Genomic DNA, 19747 nt, shown 5'->3' on the forward strand with positions numbered 1-19747 from the left:
GGATCAAATGTGATATTTGTAAATCACTCAACACAGTGCCTGACACATAGTAAGAGCTATATAAATGCTTATTTCCTACCTCTTCCCTTCCCCCTTTGTTATTCTATCAGTGGAAAGGAAAGACTGGTGAGACTGAGCTCTGGATTTAATACAGTACAATTTTTACATTTAATCTGGATGGAATATTCCTAAGATTGAGGCAATCAGGGGATGCAAGGGACAAAGAAAGTGCCAATTATATAACAAGAGCTAATATGGTTGCCACCTCTACAACCCTACAAATGTGGGATATTTGTACAGTTTACTAATGGGAACCTAGAAAAGAGAAACAAAATGGCAGGTGGTATGTGTGTGTGCGTGTGTGTGTGTGTGTGTGAAGGGGGAAAATGACAAGTTTTTTCCCAAAAGAAGTTAATGCTTTTAGCATGGTAAGTTTATGCATTTATTTTTCATTTTGTGTGGCATATCACATGTACCATCAAAAATATTCATATTTTCCCCTTTCTAAGAGATCTTATATGGTCACTTGTCTGTTAATAGGCTGGGGTTGGTTGAGTCAGCAAGGTGTTAACACTAGTGAGGAAGAGGACCCACAAACATCTAAAACTAAGAAAAAGTCTGGGGACCATCTCCAGTCATCTTGAGCTATATCTTATCACTGGACCCAGATGGCTCTGGAGGAGAAAGTGAGGCTAGAAAGTGAGGCACAGTTCTACCTCGCTTAAATCCAATTCACTTCCTTGTCAAGGCATCCCTTTCCTGATGTCACAGTCCTCTTCAGGAATGAAGGACAAACAAAAAACAGTCTAAAATCCAGGAAGCAGGTTGAGTCAAACAAAGTGACAATTTCCTCACAATCTCTGCATTTTTGGTTTCCTAACCTCTAGTAGATTGCCCTAGTTCTAAATTCTCTAGTCTGAAAACTAGGTTGTCTTCACCCTTTCAATCTCAGTGTCCTAGAGATAATCCAGTAACTGGCCTGGCCTAACTTTGGGGTTTTACCTGCTCCAAGTGAGAATAATCCTGGTATATTTAAGCCCTGCCCTGGTATAAAAGGCCACATTTTAGCATGGTGGTCTACCTTAGAACCAATAGAGGATTCATTGAGCCCTACAATTTGTTCTAGAATATTTTTCTTTTACTGAATGCTTATTTCAGGTTACAAGTTTTCCCACAAAGCCATATTATCAAGGAAATAGTCCTCAAGATTGAAAGAAAAAAGGCCATAAGCCTGGTTTCCACTATTAAGTGGGCCAGTCCTCCAATGCACATATGGTATTGTTACCTGCCTACATGGAATGATATGAGGGGTGCCAAATGGCCTTCCTCACATCCTTTCTCCTCCTGCTTGCTATTTTAGCTAATATTCTCTAAGGGTCCTCTGAAGATAAATCTAAATTTTCATTGAGATGAGCTATCATGGAAAACTGTCCATTTACTGGGACAGTTTACTAACGGAGACCCAGAAAGGTAAACAAAATGGCAGATGATCTCTGTGTGTGTGTGTGTGTGTGTGTGTGTGTGTGTCTGTAGGGATATGTGTGTGAGAGGCAGAAACAGAAAAAGAGAAACATAGAAGAGACAGAGACACACAGAGAGACAGATACACAGAGAGGAAGGGAAGTCATTCCCTAGTGCCCAAGTGTATTTGTAATCTTACTCAATGGGGCAACACCCTAGTTAATTAGTATATAGAGAAAAGTTCATACATCAAATTAAGATATTACCCTCCGTTGTCATACAACAGAAAAGTATACTGATAAAAACAGAACAGAAGATGAATATGTTTGAAAGGGTAGGAAAGAGACATAGGTAGAGAGGTAGTTATAAAAGGTTCTTAGCATTAGGCAATGCTGAGCCCAGAGAGCATCCTGAAGTACAAACACATCATCAGGGCCATGGTGACATATACTTTGACTTATTAAGCCTACATCTGCAAGACCAATTTTTTTCCATCCCATATATTTCAGTTGCCATCAAAGTAAGCTGCCAGATGGACAATGATTTCCGCATTATAATTTTGTGATATGGAGGGGAGGCAGGGATGGTGATGTTTAGAGATTAGTATATTTTCCCATTCAATGTTTTGTTTGTCTGCTTGTTTGAAATAAAAACAGAACTCTTTACATCAACAATTATGCACAAAACAGTCACTTCATTTAAATGGGCTGTGGAGTGAAAACAAACCTTATAAACACAACATAAAATGATGCTTTTATCACTAATCCTTAACCTTTTCTTCTATTAATGCTTAGTCTAACTTGCTTTTCCCTTTCTCTCCCCTTCTCCACCCAACTAGGTTCAAATACAACACTAACCTCCCCTGAATCTTTCTTAGAGATGTATCACCTAGGGGCTCATATGGAACTCCACAATTTCAAACCAGTTAACCATCAAAAGTCCTTTAGGACTCTTGACCCAGTGGTCAGTCAGCTTCTCTCTATCTCAGCTACAAATTGTCATTTTATAACTTAAGAAATTCAGCGTAATGAGAGGGTCAATCTTAGGTGGCCTTTCTATCCTTCCTCATCAACTATACCACATTTCCAATCTTTTTAATATAAATATTCTGCCAGAGCTTATAGTATGGCCATAAACCATGAAATAACCCCATCTCCTAAGAACTGAAAATTATGAATTTCATGCTAAGTGTGAAAAGTCTGTAACATACTATAAACAAGGAATTACTACGAAGCAATGTAAAGAATATGTAGGAGTATAAAGAGATGGACCAGTCATGTGGAACAACACAAATGACCAATGGAGCTCATGTGCTCCATTGGCAGCCTCAGGACATCAAAAGTAGGTCAGAAAGGATGCCTGGATGGAGGATGCCTTGGGGTGAACTTACAGGCAGAACTGAACAAGAAATTGTATAGGTTATAAATACCCACCATGATGAGATCATAGATACATTGAAGAACTCAGTAATTAGTACCTAAGTCTTCATCTGTTTAAAATTTGTTATTTGAAAAATCCTTTGACTCTTTCTCCCCATTAATAATTTAGCGGCCCTTTCTAGGAAAATGGAATCTCCAATCCATTATTTCCATGGCCATCATCTCATCCAGATCAGAAATGCCTAATTGCCTTCTTCTGTTGGCCTGCCAACTACCAAACAACTTGATAAAAACATGATCAAATCAAATTTAACAAAGAGGCATGAGTTTGTATCACTGTTAACATCAAAGGGTTGGGTAGAGGGAAAGGGGGCAAGATTATGCCCAGGGTTATGTGCCCTCTTGAGTTTCAAGTTCTTAACATTTTAGACAGGAATGGGACCTGTGATTTCATTTGATGTAAGGAGTTGCTGGTGAGGAACTTCCTCTACCAGTGCAGGTTGTTGCTACCTTCTCTGTAACTTAGAGCTTTAGAGAGTTCTCTGAGCCCTGAGAAGTTAAGTACCTTATCCAAAGTCACACAGCTAGTGTATGCCAGAGGCAGGACTTGAACCCAGCTCTTCTAGGAGATGAGGTCCATTACACCACAACTGTCAAACTCTTAGCCTGAGCAGACCACAAGACAGGTTAAGATATAACTGGGAAATGTTTAGCAATATAAAATAAAATATAATATAAATAAAAATACAATGCAACATAGATAAGCTTACTTTGTGATTATCTAAGTCAATATGCCCCTCATGGCATAACATTCCCTTATAGAAAAAAGAGAGGAAAACAGAGGTTACATTTATCACCCACAATGATACTATGATGAACAAAATGATCCCAAAGTATTTAGACAGAAGGAGGTATAAAGCATTTAGCAGGTAAAGAGCCAGAGTACTAGCTAAGTAAGAAAAAATAAATGATGTAATGGAATACTATTGTGCTGTAAGAAATGAGGAACAGACAGACTTCAGAAAAACCTGAAAAGACTTATATGAACTGATGCTGGGTGAAGTGAGCAGAACCAGGAGAATATTATACACAGTAACAGCCACAGTGTGTGAGAACTGTTTCTGATTAGACAGCCCTTCTCAGCAAGGCAAGACCTAAAACATTTCCAAAGGACTCATGATGCAAAATGCCATCCACATCCAGAGAAAGAACTATGGAGCTGGAATGCAGAATGAAGCAGACTATTTTCTCTTTTGTTATGTCATGTTTTGCTTTGCTTTGTTTTTCTTATGATTTCTCCCATTTGGCATGAGAGTGCTAATAATGGGGATAAAATAAAATAGATTTTGCTCTCAAAGATCTTACATTCTCTTGGGGAGACACAGGATAGATAAATGAATAAGGAAAGTAAGCACCAAGTAGAGGAATCATGAAAGACTTCTTATTGGAGGTGGAATATGAGCTGAATCCTGAAGGATATGAGAAATTCTGAGAGGTAGAGATAGGGGTGAATGCATTCCAGGATGATGCATACAAAAACATGAGATAGCATTCTTTATAATTCATTATAATTCTTCTATACAACATGACTAATGTGAAAATGTGTTTAATAGGAATGTATGTGTAAAGTCCATATAAGATTGCGTTCTGTCTTGGGAAGGGAGGAGGGAGAAAATTTAAAACTTATGGAAGTGAATGTTGAAAATTGAAAACAAATAAATTAAACAATTTGGAAAAAAACACTTTAAGAAAAAAAGAAAAAATAAATGACAAATTCACTCTCAGTAGAGATAAGCACCAATAAGTGGTTGAGAAGCATATTCAACATAACAAGAAAAACATCATACATTTAAAGTTATTTAGTAGGGTAAGTCCATTCATATTTTCCTGCAGCTCTAGTAATTATGAACCTTAAATGAAATTCTCATCTTCTTACTTACACAGCCTGGGATAATACTATGAGTGATTTATTAAGATGTTAGCTCAAAGCTAATCTTGATTCAATTGCTTTCTTATTTCTACTTGATAAATTGCTAAAAGTTCTCTTCTGTGTCTACTCTTACTCGGTTAAAGCTTGACCTAGTTTAAAATACCCTTGCCTACTCTGCAGTCTACAGGTATTTTGTACTTGGAGCACCTAAAATTGGCTTGAAGCTTCCTTATGTATTGTTAATGTATTTTTGCTCAATTTGAAGATCTTTTCAACCCATTAATAGGTCCATGTGACCTGCTTAAATCACATGGAAGCCTAAGTCACATGTGGTGAGAGGAGCTTGTTGAATGGGTAGAATAAGAAGGGTGGAGCAGAGCTGGGAGGGAGTTGATGGGAGCAATTAGGGTGGAGGAGAGAGGATAAAGGCAAGCAAACAGCTAGGGTTGTGTGTGTTTGATTGTGGGAAGGACCCCAGGGTGGGGGAGAAGGCTTGGGAATGGTGCGAATGTGTATTGACTTCTTGGTTACTATGATGGATTTGGCTTTCTGGTATGGGAATTTGGCTTTCTGGTGTCTGAATAAATTCTTCTGCCTTCTATATGGAGAGTTTATTTAATCGTTATACTTTGTAATTCAGAACTATGCCAACATATTCATAGTTGCCATCAGTGCTGTGCATATTGCCTTGGTGATACACCCTACCAATGGGAATCTGACTCCAAATGTATCCTTCCAGTATCATTGGACATTGGACCCCATTCATGCCCTATGATCCACTTGCTACTGATAGAACTCAACATTCCATCTCATGTCTTTGCATACATTGTCCTGGAATACACTCATCCTTATCTCTATCTCTCAGAATTTCTCATATCCTTCAGGATTCAGTTCATATTCCACCACTAATAGGAAGGCTTTCATGATTCCTCTACACAGTGCTCACTTCCCTTATTCACTTATCTGTCCTGTGTCTCCCCAAGAGAATGTAAGCTCTTTGAGAGCAAAGGATGTTGTGTTTTATCCCCATTATTAGCACTTAGTTTAGCACCCTGTTCATAGTTGGTGCTTAATAAACTCTTGTTGGATCAGAATCCTTGGAGGTACATACAGCCAAGTGTTCAAGCCCATGGCCTATTAGCACAGGGAAGGAATAGGAAAGACAAACAGCCCTTATGAAAAAACTGGAGGTTAGGGGAAACATTTGAACCATACAAATGGGAAGCTGTCTAGCACTCTCATTTGTTATTTTTTTCTTGTTTTCTTTCACTAACATTTTTATTATTTATTTATTCTTGACATTTTTAAAAAACATTTTTGAATTCCAAATTCTCTTCCTACTTTTAGCCCTTCCTCATCCATTAAAAAAGCAAGCAGGGGGGCGGAGCCAAGATAGCGAAGTAGAAAGACGCACATACACACAGCTCCGAACCCACAAACCACAGAACGGCTAGAGGGGACCAACCCAGGGCGAATTCTGCACCCAGAGACCACGGAATATTGGAGCGAGGGAGATTTCTGTTCCGGAGAGACCTGCAAACCTCTCGCGGGGGGTCCTTCGCGCCGTGGACTGGGCGCCTGGACAGGGAGCAGAGGGCAGCCCTACTGCGGCCACGACACCGTGAGGAAAAGATCCGAGTGGGCTACAGGGACGGGATCTCCTGTGGCCACGTGGGTCCCTCCACCCACAGAGGGACCTGCAAACCTCTCGCAAAAGGTCCGTCGCGCTGCAGACGCGGAGCCCAGCCCGGACCTGCGGCGGCCGCAGCTGCGGCTCCAAGAAGTACAGATCCGAGAAGGCTCCAGAGACGGGATCTCCAGCCACGGCACAAACCTCCCCCCACCAACAGGTGACTGACGGGGGTAGGTGAGAGAGTGTCTTTGGCGGGTCGAGAGGGGAGTGGGGTACCCCCATGGCTCGGGCCCCCCCAGGAGATAGAAGCTGAGAGGCGGCTGCAGACAGGGGTTCCCCAAACGGGCAGGAGCCTGGATCCATTGTGGAAGGTCTATGCATAAACCCCCAGAGGGAACTGAGCCAGAGAGGCGGCCCTGCCCCTGACCACCTGAACTTAATTCTCACACTGAATAGCAGCCCTGCCCCTGCCAAAAATCCTAAGGTGGGAAGCAGCATTTGAATCTCAGTTCCCAAACGCTGGCTGGGAGGACCAGGAGGCGAGGAGGGTGTGAGGAGAACATTCAGAGGTCAGGTCACTGGCTGGGGAGAATGCCCAGAAAAGGGAAAAGAGATAAAACTATTGAAGGGTACTTTCTTGGAGAACAGACATTTCCTCCCTTCCTTTCTGATGGGGAGGAACAATGCTTGCCATCAGACAAAGACACAGAAATCGAGGATTCTGTGTCCCAGCCCACCCAATGGGCTCGGGCCATGGAAGAGCTCAAGAGGAATTTTGAAAATCAAGTTAGAGAGGTGGAGGAAAGACTGGGAAGAGAAATGAGAGGAATGAGGGAGAAGCATGAAAAGCAGATCAGCTCCCTGCTAAAGGAGAACCAAAAAAATCTTGAAGAAATTGGCACCTTGAGAACCAGCCTACCTCAGTTGGCAAGGGAGGTGCAAGGGGCCAATGAGGAGAAGAATGCTTTCAAAAGCAGAATTAACCAAATGGAAAAGGAGATTCAAAAGCTCACTAAAGAAAATAGATCTTTCAAAACTGGATTGGTACAGATGGACGCTAAGGGCTTTATGAGAAAGACAGATATCACAGAACATAGCGTACAGATTCGAAAAATGGAAGATAATGTGAAATATCTTATTGGAAAAACAACTGACCTGGAAAATAGAATCAGGAGAGACAATGTAAAAATTCTGGGACTACCTGAAAACCATGATCAAAAGAAGAGCCTAGACATCATCTTCCATGAAATTATCAAGGAAAACTGCCCTCACATTCTAGAACCAGAGGGCAAAATAAATATTCAAGGAATCCGCAGAACACCGCATGAAAGAGATCCAAAAAGAGAAACTCCTAGGAGCATTGTGGCCAAATTACAGAATTCCCAGGTGAAAGAGAAAATATTGCAAGCAGCTAGAAAGAAACAATTCAAGTATTGTGGAAATACAATCAGGATAACACAAGATCTAGCTCCCTCTACATTAAGGGATCGAAGGGAATGGAATAGGGTATTCCAGAAGTCAAAGGAACTAGGACTAAAACCAAGAATCACCTACCCAGCAAAACTGAGTATAATACTTCAGGAGAAAAAATGGTCTTTCAATGAAATAGAGGATTTTCAAATTTTCATGATGAAAAGACCAGAGCTAGAAAGAAAATTTGACTTTCTAACATAAGAATGAAGAGAACCACGAAAAGGTGAACAGGAAAGAGAAGTCATAAGGGACTTACTAAAGCTGAACTGTTTACATTCCTACGTGGAAAGACAATATTTGTAACTCTTGAAACATTTCAGTATCTGGGTACTGGGTGGGAGTACACACACACACACATGCACACACGCACACATACATAGAGACAGAGTGCACAGAGTGAATTGAAGAGGATGGAATCAGATCTTAAAAAAAAAATGAAATCAAGCAGTGAGAGAGAAATATTGGGAGGAGAAAGGGAGAAGTTATATGGGGCAAATTATCTCTCATAAAAGAGGCAAGCAAAAGACTTATTAGTGGTGGGATAAAGAGGGGAGGCAAGAGAAAAACATGAGGTCTACTCTCATCACATTCCACTAAAGGAAAGAATATAATGCACACTCATTTTGATAGGAAAACCTATCTCATAATACAGGAGAGTGGGGGACAGGGGCACAAGCAGGGTGGGGGGGAGGATGGAGGGGAGGGCATGGGGAGGAGAATGCAATCCGAAGTCGACACCCATGGGGAGGGAAAGGACCATAAGAAAATAGAAGTAATGGGGGACAGGATAGGATGGAGGGAAATATAGTTAGTCCTATACAACACAACTAGTACGGAAATCATTTGCAAAACTAAACAGATTTGGCCTATATTGAATTGCTTGTCTTCCAAGGGGAAGGGTTGGGGAGGGAGGGAGCTAAAGAAGATGGAACTCAAAGTGTTAGGACCAAATGTAATGTTCTTACCACTGGGTAACAAGAAATACAGGTTAAGGGGTCAAGAAAGCTATATGGCCCTACAGGACAAAAGAGAAGACGGAGACATGGACAGGGAGAGAGGATAGAGGAGAGAGCAGATTGGTCACAGGGGCAATTAGAATGCTTGGGTTTGGGGGGGGAGGGGATAAAAGGGGAGAAAATTTGTAACCCAAAATTTTGTGAAAATAAATGTTAAAAGTTAAATTTTAAAAAAAAGCAAGCAATATTATATCAATTACACATATCAAATCATACAAAACATATTTCCATATCTGCCATGTTGCAAAAAGAGGCAAGAAAAATAAAGAAAGTGAAAAAATTATACTTCAATTTGCACACAGAGTTCATCAGTTGTCTCTGGAGGCTGGATAGAATTTTTCATTCTAAGTCCTTTAGAATTATCTTGGATCACTGTATTGATCAAAATAGTTACGTCTTTCACAGCTCACCATAGTTATAATATCACTGTTACACTGTACAGTGATCTCCTGGCTTTGCTCATTTCACTTTGTATCAATTCACATAAGTCTTCCCATTTTTTCTGAAATCTGTCTGCTCATCATTTCTTAGAGCATAATAGTATTCCATCACAATACCACAACTTGTTCAGCCATTCCCCAGTTGATGGACATCCCCTCAATTTCCAATTCTTTGCCATCACAGAAAGAACTGCTATAAATATCTTTGCACATATAGATCCTTTTCCTTTTTCTTTGATCTCTTTGGGATACAGACTTAATAGGAGTATTCTGGTCAGAGGTCAGTGGTGGCCTCAAGGTTACACGTTCCCCACCCTTAGGGCATAGTTCCAAAATGTTCTCCAAAATGGTTAGACCAGTTTAGAACTCCACTGACAATGCATTAGTATTTTTACTTTTTCATATTTATCTTCTGAAGTATTTGTCATTTTCTTTTTCTATCATGCTAGCCAATTCAATAGGTATGAGATGGTACCCCTCAGAGTTATTTTAATTTGCATTTTTCTAATCAATCATGATTTAGAACATTTTTAATATGACTAGATAGTGCTGATTTCTTCATCTCAAGACTACTCATTCATTTCCTTTAACCATTTATTGATTGAAGAATGCCTTGTATTGTTTAAAATAAAATAGTGTGAGATGTTTATCTATGCCTACTTTCTGTCAAACTGCTTTCCATTTCCCCAGCAAAATTTTTGTCACATAGTGAGTTCTTTCCCCCAAAGCTTAGATCTTTGAGTTTATCAAACACGAGATGACTGTGGTCATTTACTACTGTGTTTGTGTACCTAATCTATTCCATTGATAGATCACTCTATTTCTTAGCCAGTACTAAATTGTTTTGATGATTATCTCTTAATAGTATACTTTAAAATCTTGTCCAGCACTCTCTAAATCATATAGCTTAGGGTTTAATCCTGACATCATAGCCTGAGTCCCTGCATCTACAACTGATTTTCTAAGATGTCTCACAGTCCCTTAGATTTGGGCTAACATATGCACTTATTAGACACTAAACACTACAACATTTTTCATTTGATCCTAGGAGAGAGATGCTATTATTATCCCCATTTTATAGATGAGGAAATTGAGGTAAACAGGATTAAGTTCAGGGTTACTAGTATCTAAGGCTGAACTTGAACTCTAGCCTTTCTGACTTCAGGCCCAGCCCTCTACCCACTGTGCCATCAACTGCCTCTAGAGAAGGTCTTATATGAAATTGAACTTGTATTATATACAGTTAGGGGTTTTTTTAAAGTGTTTATTAAATTTAACAGGATAATGACAAAATTGCCTTTTTTTGTTTTCTGAATTTATGTGTATTTATTTTCTGTGTATTTTTTAAATGCTTCATTAACATACATTTATTACCTCACTATAACTACCTACCAATCCCACCCCCTTTTAACTTCTCTCCCTTCGAATAGAAGCTGTCACTAGCAACAAATATAGTCAAGCAAAAAAAAAAATCATACATTGGTATGTGTATTGTACACACCAAAATGTGTATTGTATTCTGCACCTCAAGTCCATCATCTCTCTGTTAAAGGTACTTCCTGTCTCTCTTGAGTCAACTATGTTTCATAACTGTGAGCCATGGGACTCTTGCCTAGGGAGACATGAGACATAGAATGGAATGCCTGGGTCATGGATATGGAGAATAGTAACAGCACAGAAAAATTATAACCAGGGAGATCAATAGAACTTTGAGAGCCATGGTCTTCAGGGCAGGAGGAAAAAAGGGTTCCTTTGGAGGAGCCACCTCCAGCAAGCTCTCCATCATCACTCCTCCTCATTAATGCATGGATACTTGAGTCCCTATCATCTTTACGAATCAGCTTCTAGGTGAGGGAGTAAAAGCCTTCCTAGCTTTTTTCTATACTCTTAAATTTGCCTCTGTGAAGTCTACAGGAAAAGTCAACGTTATATTCATTATCTTCCATGAACTCTAAAAGGTCACAGTGACTGCTTCTCAAGGTTTTTCTCATTTCCTCTTTATCAACCATTTCCTCCTTTTATGGAGGCAGATTCAGAATATTAGTGACAAGCTTCACTTCTGGAAAATGAAATTACCATCAAGTAAAGTGAAGAATATATTGGTAGCAGAGGTCAGCTACCTGGATCCTCACCACAATTATACCTTGACTACAAGATAGCCTTTGATATGTATGAGGAATGGTAGAATCCAGTTTCTCCAGGAGGCCAGGAAACCTGTAACATGCTCCCCACCAAGTTCCACCCTCTTTGATACCCACCCAAACGCCTTCCCACCTCAGATTCATGGATTTCCACATAAACGTCCATCTTCTTGATCTATAGTGATACTCCACTACCTGTGCTAACTAATCTTTTCCTCAGAATAAAGTGAACCTTATCATTATCCATCCTTATCATTAATCATTCACCCCAAGATTCAACAACACCCAGATTGTCAAACTTCTCCTTTCAAGTTAAGATCTCTAGTTCATTTCATTAAACTCTGGCTCACATGGGTGAAAAGCCATCTGAGATGTCAAGTGCTACTTTGCTTCTTTTTGCAATTGTGGTCTCCACTGAATATTATACTATATAATACATGCTATACTAGTACCACTACTATAATTTCTCCTTTGTCAAACCTGCAGATCTCAATGATTTAACAGCTTATCGCTGGACAATTCTTTTTCTCCTCCTTTTCCAGTTTAAAGTCCTGCTAGTAGGTCAGTCAGTGAGTAAACATTTATTAAATACCTAGCAAAGTGCTGAACTCTAGTATACAATGAAAGGTAAAATAAAAACCCAAGAAACAAAACAGTCCATACTCTCAAGGAGTTTACATTCTCATGGTGAAGAAGACATGCAAACAACTATGTTCATACGAGATATATACAGGAAAAATTGGAGATAATCAACAGAGGGAAGGCACTAGTATTAAGGGAGATTAGGAAAGGCTTTTGTAGAAGGTGAGATTTTAGCTGAGACTTCAAGGAAGTCAGGGAGGCTAGGAGACAAGAGATGAGGAGGGATAGAACCACAGCCATGGGAGATGGAATACTTTTTGTGAGGAAGAAGGAGGATGCTGGATTGCAGAGTACATGGCAGAGAATAAGGTGTTCAAAGACTAGATAAGTAGAAGGACCCTAGGTTATAGAGGGTTCTGAATGCCAAACAGAGGATGTTATGTTTGGTTCTGGAGGTAATAGGGAGTTATTGGAGTTTACTGAATGGTTGGGGTGAAGAGAAAAGAATGTTAACAGGATCGGACCTGTGTTTCAGGAAGATCCTTCTGACAGCTGAGTGGAGAATGAACTGGAATGGGGAAAGGCTTGAGGCAGGGAGATCAATTAGAAGGCAATTGCAATAATCTAGTCCTGAGGTGATATGGTCAAAGTCCTTAAGTAGGTGCTTGATAAATGTTTATTGATTGGTCATCAATCACCCAGTCTCCAGGCAAATATATTCTTTTTGATTATTAGGTGATTCTGTCCCTGACCAAGAGCCCATCTTGAATCATGGCTGCTTAATCAAAGGTAGGTGAGTGGTGCAGTGGAGAGAGCAATGGGTCTGGAGTTAAAAAGACTCATCTTCCCAAGTTCAAATCTGGCCACAGACACTTCCCAGTTGTGTGACCCTGGGTAAGTCACTTAACCCTGTTTGCCTCAGTTTTCTTCTCTATAAAATGAGCTGGAGAAGGAAATGGCAAACCACTTACCAAGAAAATTCTAAATGGGGTCACAAAGAGTGAGACACAAACTGAAGAAAATGACTGAATTGACTGTCAAATCAATAGTCCGTTCTCTGAGTCAATCAGAGTTTAAAAAGCTAGCTGTTAATTTTCCATATACTACTTTCCATCCTAAAGTCCCAACCTTCAATTGGCTATAGTGATAATAACACTATTTGTGGCCTTTAATCCTTTACTTTCCTTCTCAGATCTTCAAAATTTCTAGAGTTTCTATTTAGCAGTATCATTGATTCCCATATAAATCACTGGAAGTGGGAGTAGTCTTCAGGTTTTGAAGAAGTACTTGGTCACAGTCTGAATACATACCCCAGAAAGACAATATATTTCCCAAATCTTCATGCCCATTCTCCTCAAAAGGAAGTTGCTGACCACCATGACATCTCTCTTTTTCTAGTGGATAGTAACAGATTCCTTCACTCTTAGAGGTATCTGTGAATTCCACTGATCCTTCCAGAAAACATAACCACTGATTCCTCTATGGCACGTCCAGATTCAATCTTTGAGCAAAGAGTTTCTGACTCTTTTACCTTCTATCCCTCAGAATCTTTTACCTTCTTGATTCTCCTGACCCAAATTTGTATATTCTCCTACAATACCATGGTATAATGTCAAGGTTCTTAACCTTTTTTTTTTTGGTGCCATGGACCCTTCAGAATAATAGTTTGTTGCCAATATTTATAATTAAAAGAAATAGTAAATTTCAGTTAGAAGTTAGGGAAAATAAAGATGTGATTTCTTCCCCAGTCAAGAAGACAGACCCTTTGAAATATATCCATGGACCCTAGGTTAAATACCCCTAGAATAACTGTATAGAAAACTGGACTTAGAATCAAGAGCAAATTCAAATCACATCTCTGATACTAGCTGTGCCTTTAATTTTCTGGAAAGTGGAGGTGGTGATGGGATTCAATGACCTTTAAAGGCCCTTCCAGATTTAAAACTGAGATTCTGTAGTACAAGAGAGAGACAAATGGAGTTAGAGAGTACCAGGAAGTGTTGCTACTCCCTTGCGCAATTCACTTAAACTATCAAAGCCCTGGTATCTCCATCTGTATAAAGATTGGGTTGGAATACATAGCATCTAATGTCCTTCTCAGTTCCAAATCTGTGTTCCCAAGAACTCTTCTGGATCTTTGATCTCTTGCAGTTCTCCGAGATAGACCATCGCTCTCTGTGATAAGCCAGAGAACAAAGAAAGATCTTTCTAGTGCTTGTACCTTGTCCTCCAACAAGCAGACCAATTTGCATTTACTGCAGATTTAATTGTTGATAGCTTATGGCAAAAACATTGAATGGTCTCTTGAAGTCATAAACCAGTTCCCATGAATTCCCTCCATATAGGCTAACATAGCTGTAATTTGTAGGTTGCCCCTAAATCTTCCCATTCCTAACCAAATGTTTGCTATGCCTCTTTGTTAAGCTGAGGGCTCCGTGACCATGGGTTCTGGAATCCAGGCTCTTCTGTACACCTTCTTCCAGGTTCCTACAGTCCTAGATATGGATAATCAGTCCACTATCAGCAAATCCCAGCCAATGGCCCTAATTGTCCACAACAGGAGTAGTAATATCAGTCAGATGTTACTGAGAAGGCCAGTGGGGGGAAATGCCAAGTTCACTTACGAGGTTCCTCTCTCCTTTCCACCAATTTCTGGTTTCTTCTAGGGACACTTGTCCGAAGGCTCTCCGCTGAGACACTTCCTTTTGCAAGCAGGGAATCTAACATGAAGACAAACACAAAAGGAAAACAGAATTGTAAAAATAGTGTCATAAAGACTAAAGCCCAGAAGGAGCAAAGGCTTGAAAAAAATGCTTAAGTGCAACAAAAAAAGATTTATAGTTGGGAAGAAAGATGAAGTATCACATCTGAAAGACAACAAGCCTGTCAGTTGGGCTGGTTCACAGAGCGTATAAAGGAATCGTTGTTCAACAGTTTTTAGTCATGCCTGACTCTTCATAACCCCACTTGGGGTTTTCTTGGCAAAGATACTGAAGTGGTTTGCCATTTCCTTCTCCAGCTCATTTGACAGATGAGGAAACTGAGGTGAACAGGGTTGACTGACTTGCCCAGGGTCACACAGCTAATGAGTGTCTGAGGCCAGACTTGAACTCAAAAAGACCCATCTTCCTGACTCCAAGTCCAGCATGCTATCCACTGTGTCACGTAGCTGTCCTATGTGGTGATTAATAGACCATAAATCCAGAGAGATAGGCCAGAGATAGATTTAGAAGGGCTTTAAATGTCAAACAGAGGAGTTTGCATTTAATCTTGTAGAAAATATGGCTAAGGTTCTGGGGCTTTTGAGCAAGGGAGTGACATCATTATACTTATGCTTTAGGAATATCTCTTTGGCAACTGTGTGAACAGATTAATGAAGGGAGAGACCAGAGGCAAGGAAACCAATTAGGACACTATTGCACTAGTACAGAGGAGACAATAATGGCTTAAACTAGGGTGGTTAGTTATGAGTGGATGATGAATGTTGAGAAAGGGACAGATATCAGAGGAGCAATAAGGGGAGTCAAGGAAGAGCAAAGAGTCTAAAATGACTCTAAATTTGCAAACTTGAGTGAAGGACGGTTGCATCTTCAACAAAAATAGGAAAATTGCAGGTGGGGGCAGATAACGAGTTATCTATTGGACATGTTGAGTTTGAGATGTCCGTGGGACTTGTTATCAAGTCGTTTCAGTCATGTCCAACTTTCCCCATGAACTGATGTGAGGTTTTCTTGGCAATGATACTGGAGTATTTTGCCATTTCCTTCTCCAGCTCATCTTAAAGATGAAAAGCCAAGGTAAACAGGGTTAAGTGATTTGTCTAGACACACAACTAGTAAATATCTAAGGCTGAATTTGAACTTGGGTCCTCCTGACTCCAAACCCAGCTCTCCATCCACCCCACTACCTAGCTGCCTATGGGCTTGCCTCTTGAAAATGTTTAATAGACAGTTTTTGATGAGGGACTGGAGATGAGAAAGACAGACTCGAGTTGAATGTATAACTTTGGGAGTTATCTGTGTAGCGATTATAATTGAACCCATAGGATCTAAGAAGATCATCAGGATAAGTTGTATAGAGGAAAAAGCAAAGAAGGCTGAGGCTAAAACCTTGGGATGTACCTGCAGTTAGGAGGTGGTAACTTGGATGACATCCAGCAAAGGAAACTGAGAAAGAATGGTTTGACAGAGAAAAGAATCAGAAGAAAGTAGTCATGAAAACAAAATGAGGAGAGTATATTTAGGAAGAGAGTGTATCAGTATCAGATGCTGCAGAGAGGTCAAAAGGAATGATGACTGAGAAAAAGTAATTGAATCTGGCAAATTAGTAATAATAACAATAATAGTAACAAGTAACATTTACATAGTGCCAGGCACTATGCCAAGGGCTTTGCTCATTTGGTCTTCACAACAGGCTTGGGAGACACATGCTATTATTATCCCCATTTTACAGTTGAAAAAAATGAAGCAAACATAGTTTAAGTGACTTACCCAAGGCCACATCATGTCTGAGACTGGATTTGCATTCAGGTCTTTCTGAATCTATGTCCAGTGTTTTAGTCACTGATCCACCTAAGATACCTAAACTCACGGAGAAACCCTGCTACGTTCCCCTGGGATAGGTTGGGATCCAGGGAGGCAGAGTTGTCTATGGTGGTATGGTGGAAGTGCCATGGCCCCCAGGAACCCACCCTGTTGGCTTTGTCACCCAGATGTCCCTCAAGACTTGGAAGTGGGGGCTGGAGCAACGTTAGGACTTGAGCTTTTTGGCTCATTGGAGCATGTATGCACCTGAGAGTGCCAGGTGGGAGCTTGCAACGGCCACATGGGGAGAAGGACATACCCCCAAGAGGACTTTACTTGGACCCTTTGTTTTGAATTAAGGGGATTGAAACCTATCGTGTCCTAGGGGTGGAGACTGTTGTGTTTTCTGCTGCCCCTGGGGATGTGCTGTGTTGAAGGAAGAGCCTGGCCAGGGATCCCCTGGTTGTATAAACAAGTATTTTGGAAAGGTCTATGTTATGTTATATATTTTTATGTCTGTTTAAGGCCATGTGCCTCCCCACCCTCTGGTAATAAGTTGTTATGTTGTTATGAATTAAAAAGTTTTTGCACAAACAAAATCAATGCAATTATGAATTATGAATGCTTTAGTTTCTTGAATAAGGTTTAGTTTTGAGTAGACTGCTTACAAGGAAAGTAGAAAACTGGGGGAAAATTTTGCAACAAGTAGGTCTGATAAAGTCCTCATGTCTCAGATATATAGAATACTGAGTCAAATAAATAAAAAATACAAGTCATTCCCTAATTAATAAATGGTCAAAGGATACAAGTAGTTTTCAGAGAAAGAAACCAAAACTATAGTTATATGGAAAAATGTTACAAATCACTATTGGTTAGAGAAATGCAAATTAAAACAACTCTGAGGTACCCCCTCATGCCTATCAGATTGATTAATGTGACAAAAAAGGAAAATGTTGGATGTAGAAGGTTATATAGAGAAAATAGGATATTAATGCACTGTTGGTAAAGTTGTAAACCGATCCAGCCATTCTGGAGAGCAATTTGGAACTATGCCCAAAGAGCTATAAAACTATGAATGTGCTTTGATTCAGCAATAGTGCTGCTAGGTCTATATCCCAAAGACATGCAAAAAAAGGGGGGAAAGCACTTATTTATACAAAAGTATTTATAGCAGCTTTTCTTGTGGGTGCTAAGAATTGGAAATCAAAGGAATTCCCATCAACTAGGGAATGGCTAAACAAGTTGTGGTATTTGATTGCAATGGAATATTATTTTGCTGTAAGAAATGACAAGGATAATTTCAGAAAAACCTAGAAAGATTTATATAAACTGATACATAGTAAAGTGAACAGAAGCAGGAACATGTTGTACACAATAAGAGCAATATTGTTTGATGATGAACTGAGAACCATTTAGCTATTCCCAGTAATACAATGATCCAAGACAATCCCAAAGAACTAATGATGAAGCCTAATACCCACCTCTGGGGGGAAGAAACGATACTGATTGAACACAGACTGGAATATGCTATTTTTCACTTTCTTTCAATTTTTTCTTTTATTTGAGTCTTCTTGTACAAAATGACTAAAATGGAAACATTTTACATAACTACACATTTATAACCTATATCTGATTGCGTACCGTCTCAGGAAAGGGGAATGGAGGGACAGAATTTAGAACTTAAAACTTTAAATTAACATGTTTAAAAAAAGAAAAAAAGTCAGCTGTAAGGGATGTAAGTGCTCTTTTAGATTTATTATGATTTTCTGTTTTGACTACCATCCCCTTGATCGATGTTGGCCTCCACATAATTTTAGCCTTGACATTTTGATTAGTACCTTTTATCACATGACACTTTCCTTCCTGGAACATGCCAAGTTAAATGCATTGCATCTCTGGCATTCTAATCCATAAAACCTCTTTGTATGTAATATTTTACAAGGAAATTTTAATCTTCAATCTCTGTGGCTTTCCTGCCTTAACTTGGATATAGATTTTTTTTTCCTCTGAGAAATAACCTTACAGCACATAAGATTGAGTCACCAAAATCTCACCCTCTCTGGCATTTGCCCTTCTGATTTGTTAATCCTGCTCTTGAGGGCAGGTGTTACCAAATGATCTGAGAAAATGACACCACAACATGTCAGCCCTCTTACCTCAAGGTACTTCAGCATCAGAGCCAAGTAAGTGACAGTGGGAGTCACACATAGAGGCAAAATCTACTCTGGCCTATGATGTCCACAATTTTTTCTTGGTCTAGGCCTGCAATTTCATCCAGAAACCCCTTCCACCAATCAGGTTTCTATCTGTAATTTACAGATTTAGAGAAGGTCCTAGAAACAATGATTAAGTCAATAGTCCAGGTTTGGTACATAATATATATCAAAGCAGGACTTGAATCCACGTTTTCCTCACTCTAAGGTCTGCCTTCTATCTCGACACTTGGGTCTCTACCTCAGGAAATATACCTTCTTTTGCCATCCATCACTTCATCAGGAAAATGTGATTCCATTCCCAATCCCTTGCAAGGACTAGATTTGGAGATGTCCTCACCCTAAAACCTATGCCATGTGCAAATGTCCTACCTATTCTTCCCTGAATCACCAACTGATTTTTTAAAATGACTGCCTCAGACCTCTGTGACTTGAGACAGCAGGCCTTTTGCCTCCAGGACTTCATCCAAGGACTCAAACCTCAGGGCCCAAACATGAGCCAAGTGTATATTCAACGTGGGAGAGAATGTCATCTCACACCACTTTGGGTTGAAGCAAAGGAATTGGAACTAAGGAGGAGTTCAGTCAGGGCTCTGGGGACCTAATCATCAGATATTTATGTAACTATGTATTATTTATTTGTATTGCATATATATATTACTAATTTTCTTAATGTTTTATTTTCATTTTATTTTTTTCCCTGGTTTTGAAAATAGATTAGACTGACACTGTCCTCCATCATCACTAGACATAAAGATTGGGAGCTGCGTCTGGTAGAATCCTATCTGCTCCTCACTGATCCCTCTCTGTTGTCCCCATCTGTTGAAGGGAACCCCCTACCCTTCCCTATTATTACCTCCTGTTCTCTCATCCCCATCTGGCTTAGTTCTACCTATTCCCAGTCTCCATCATCCTCTTCCCTTCTACTACACCATCTTTAATGACCATTCTGTCAT

General features: G+C 39.8%; 1 protein-coding gene across 1 annotated transcript in view; it reads right to left on the reverse strand.

The window, feature by feature from the left end:
* Nucleotides 1-19747, reverse strand: part of VWA3B (von Willebrand factor A domain containing 3B) — a 214758-nt gene that overhangs the window by 113474 nt on the left and 81537 nt on the right. The window contains exon 10 of the mRNA XM_072614594.1: nucleotides 14680-14775. Within this exon, the coding sequence (XP_072470695.1) occupies nucleotides 14680-14775 (96 nt within the window). The remainder of the gene's footprint in view (nucleotides 1-14679; nucleotides 14776-19747) is intronic.

Source organism: Notamacropus eugenii, chromosome 5 (genome assembly GCF_028372415.1).
Source record: "Notamacropus eugenii isolate mMacEug1 chromosome 5, mMacEug1.pri_v2, whole genome shotgun sequence".
In the NCBI taxonomy this organism is placed as follows: Eukaryota; Metazoa; Chordata; class Mammalia; order Diprotodontia; family Macropodidae; genus Notamacropus; species Notamacropus eugenii.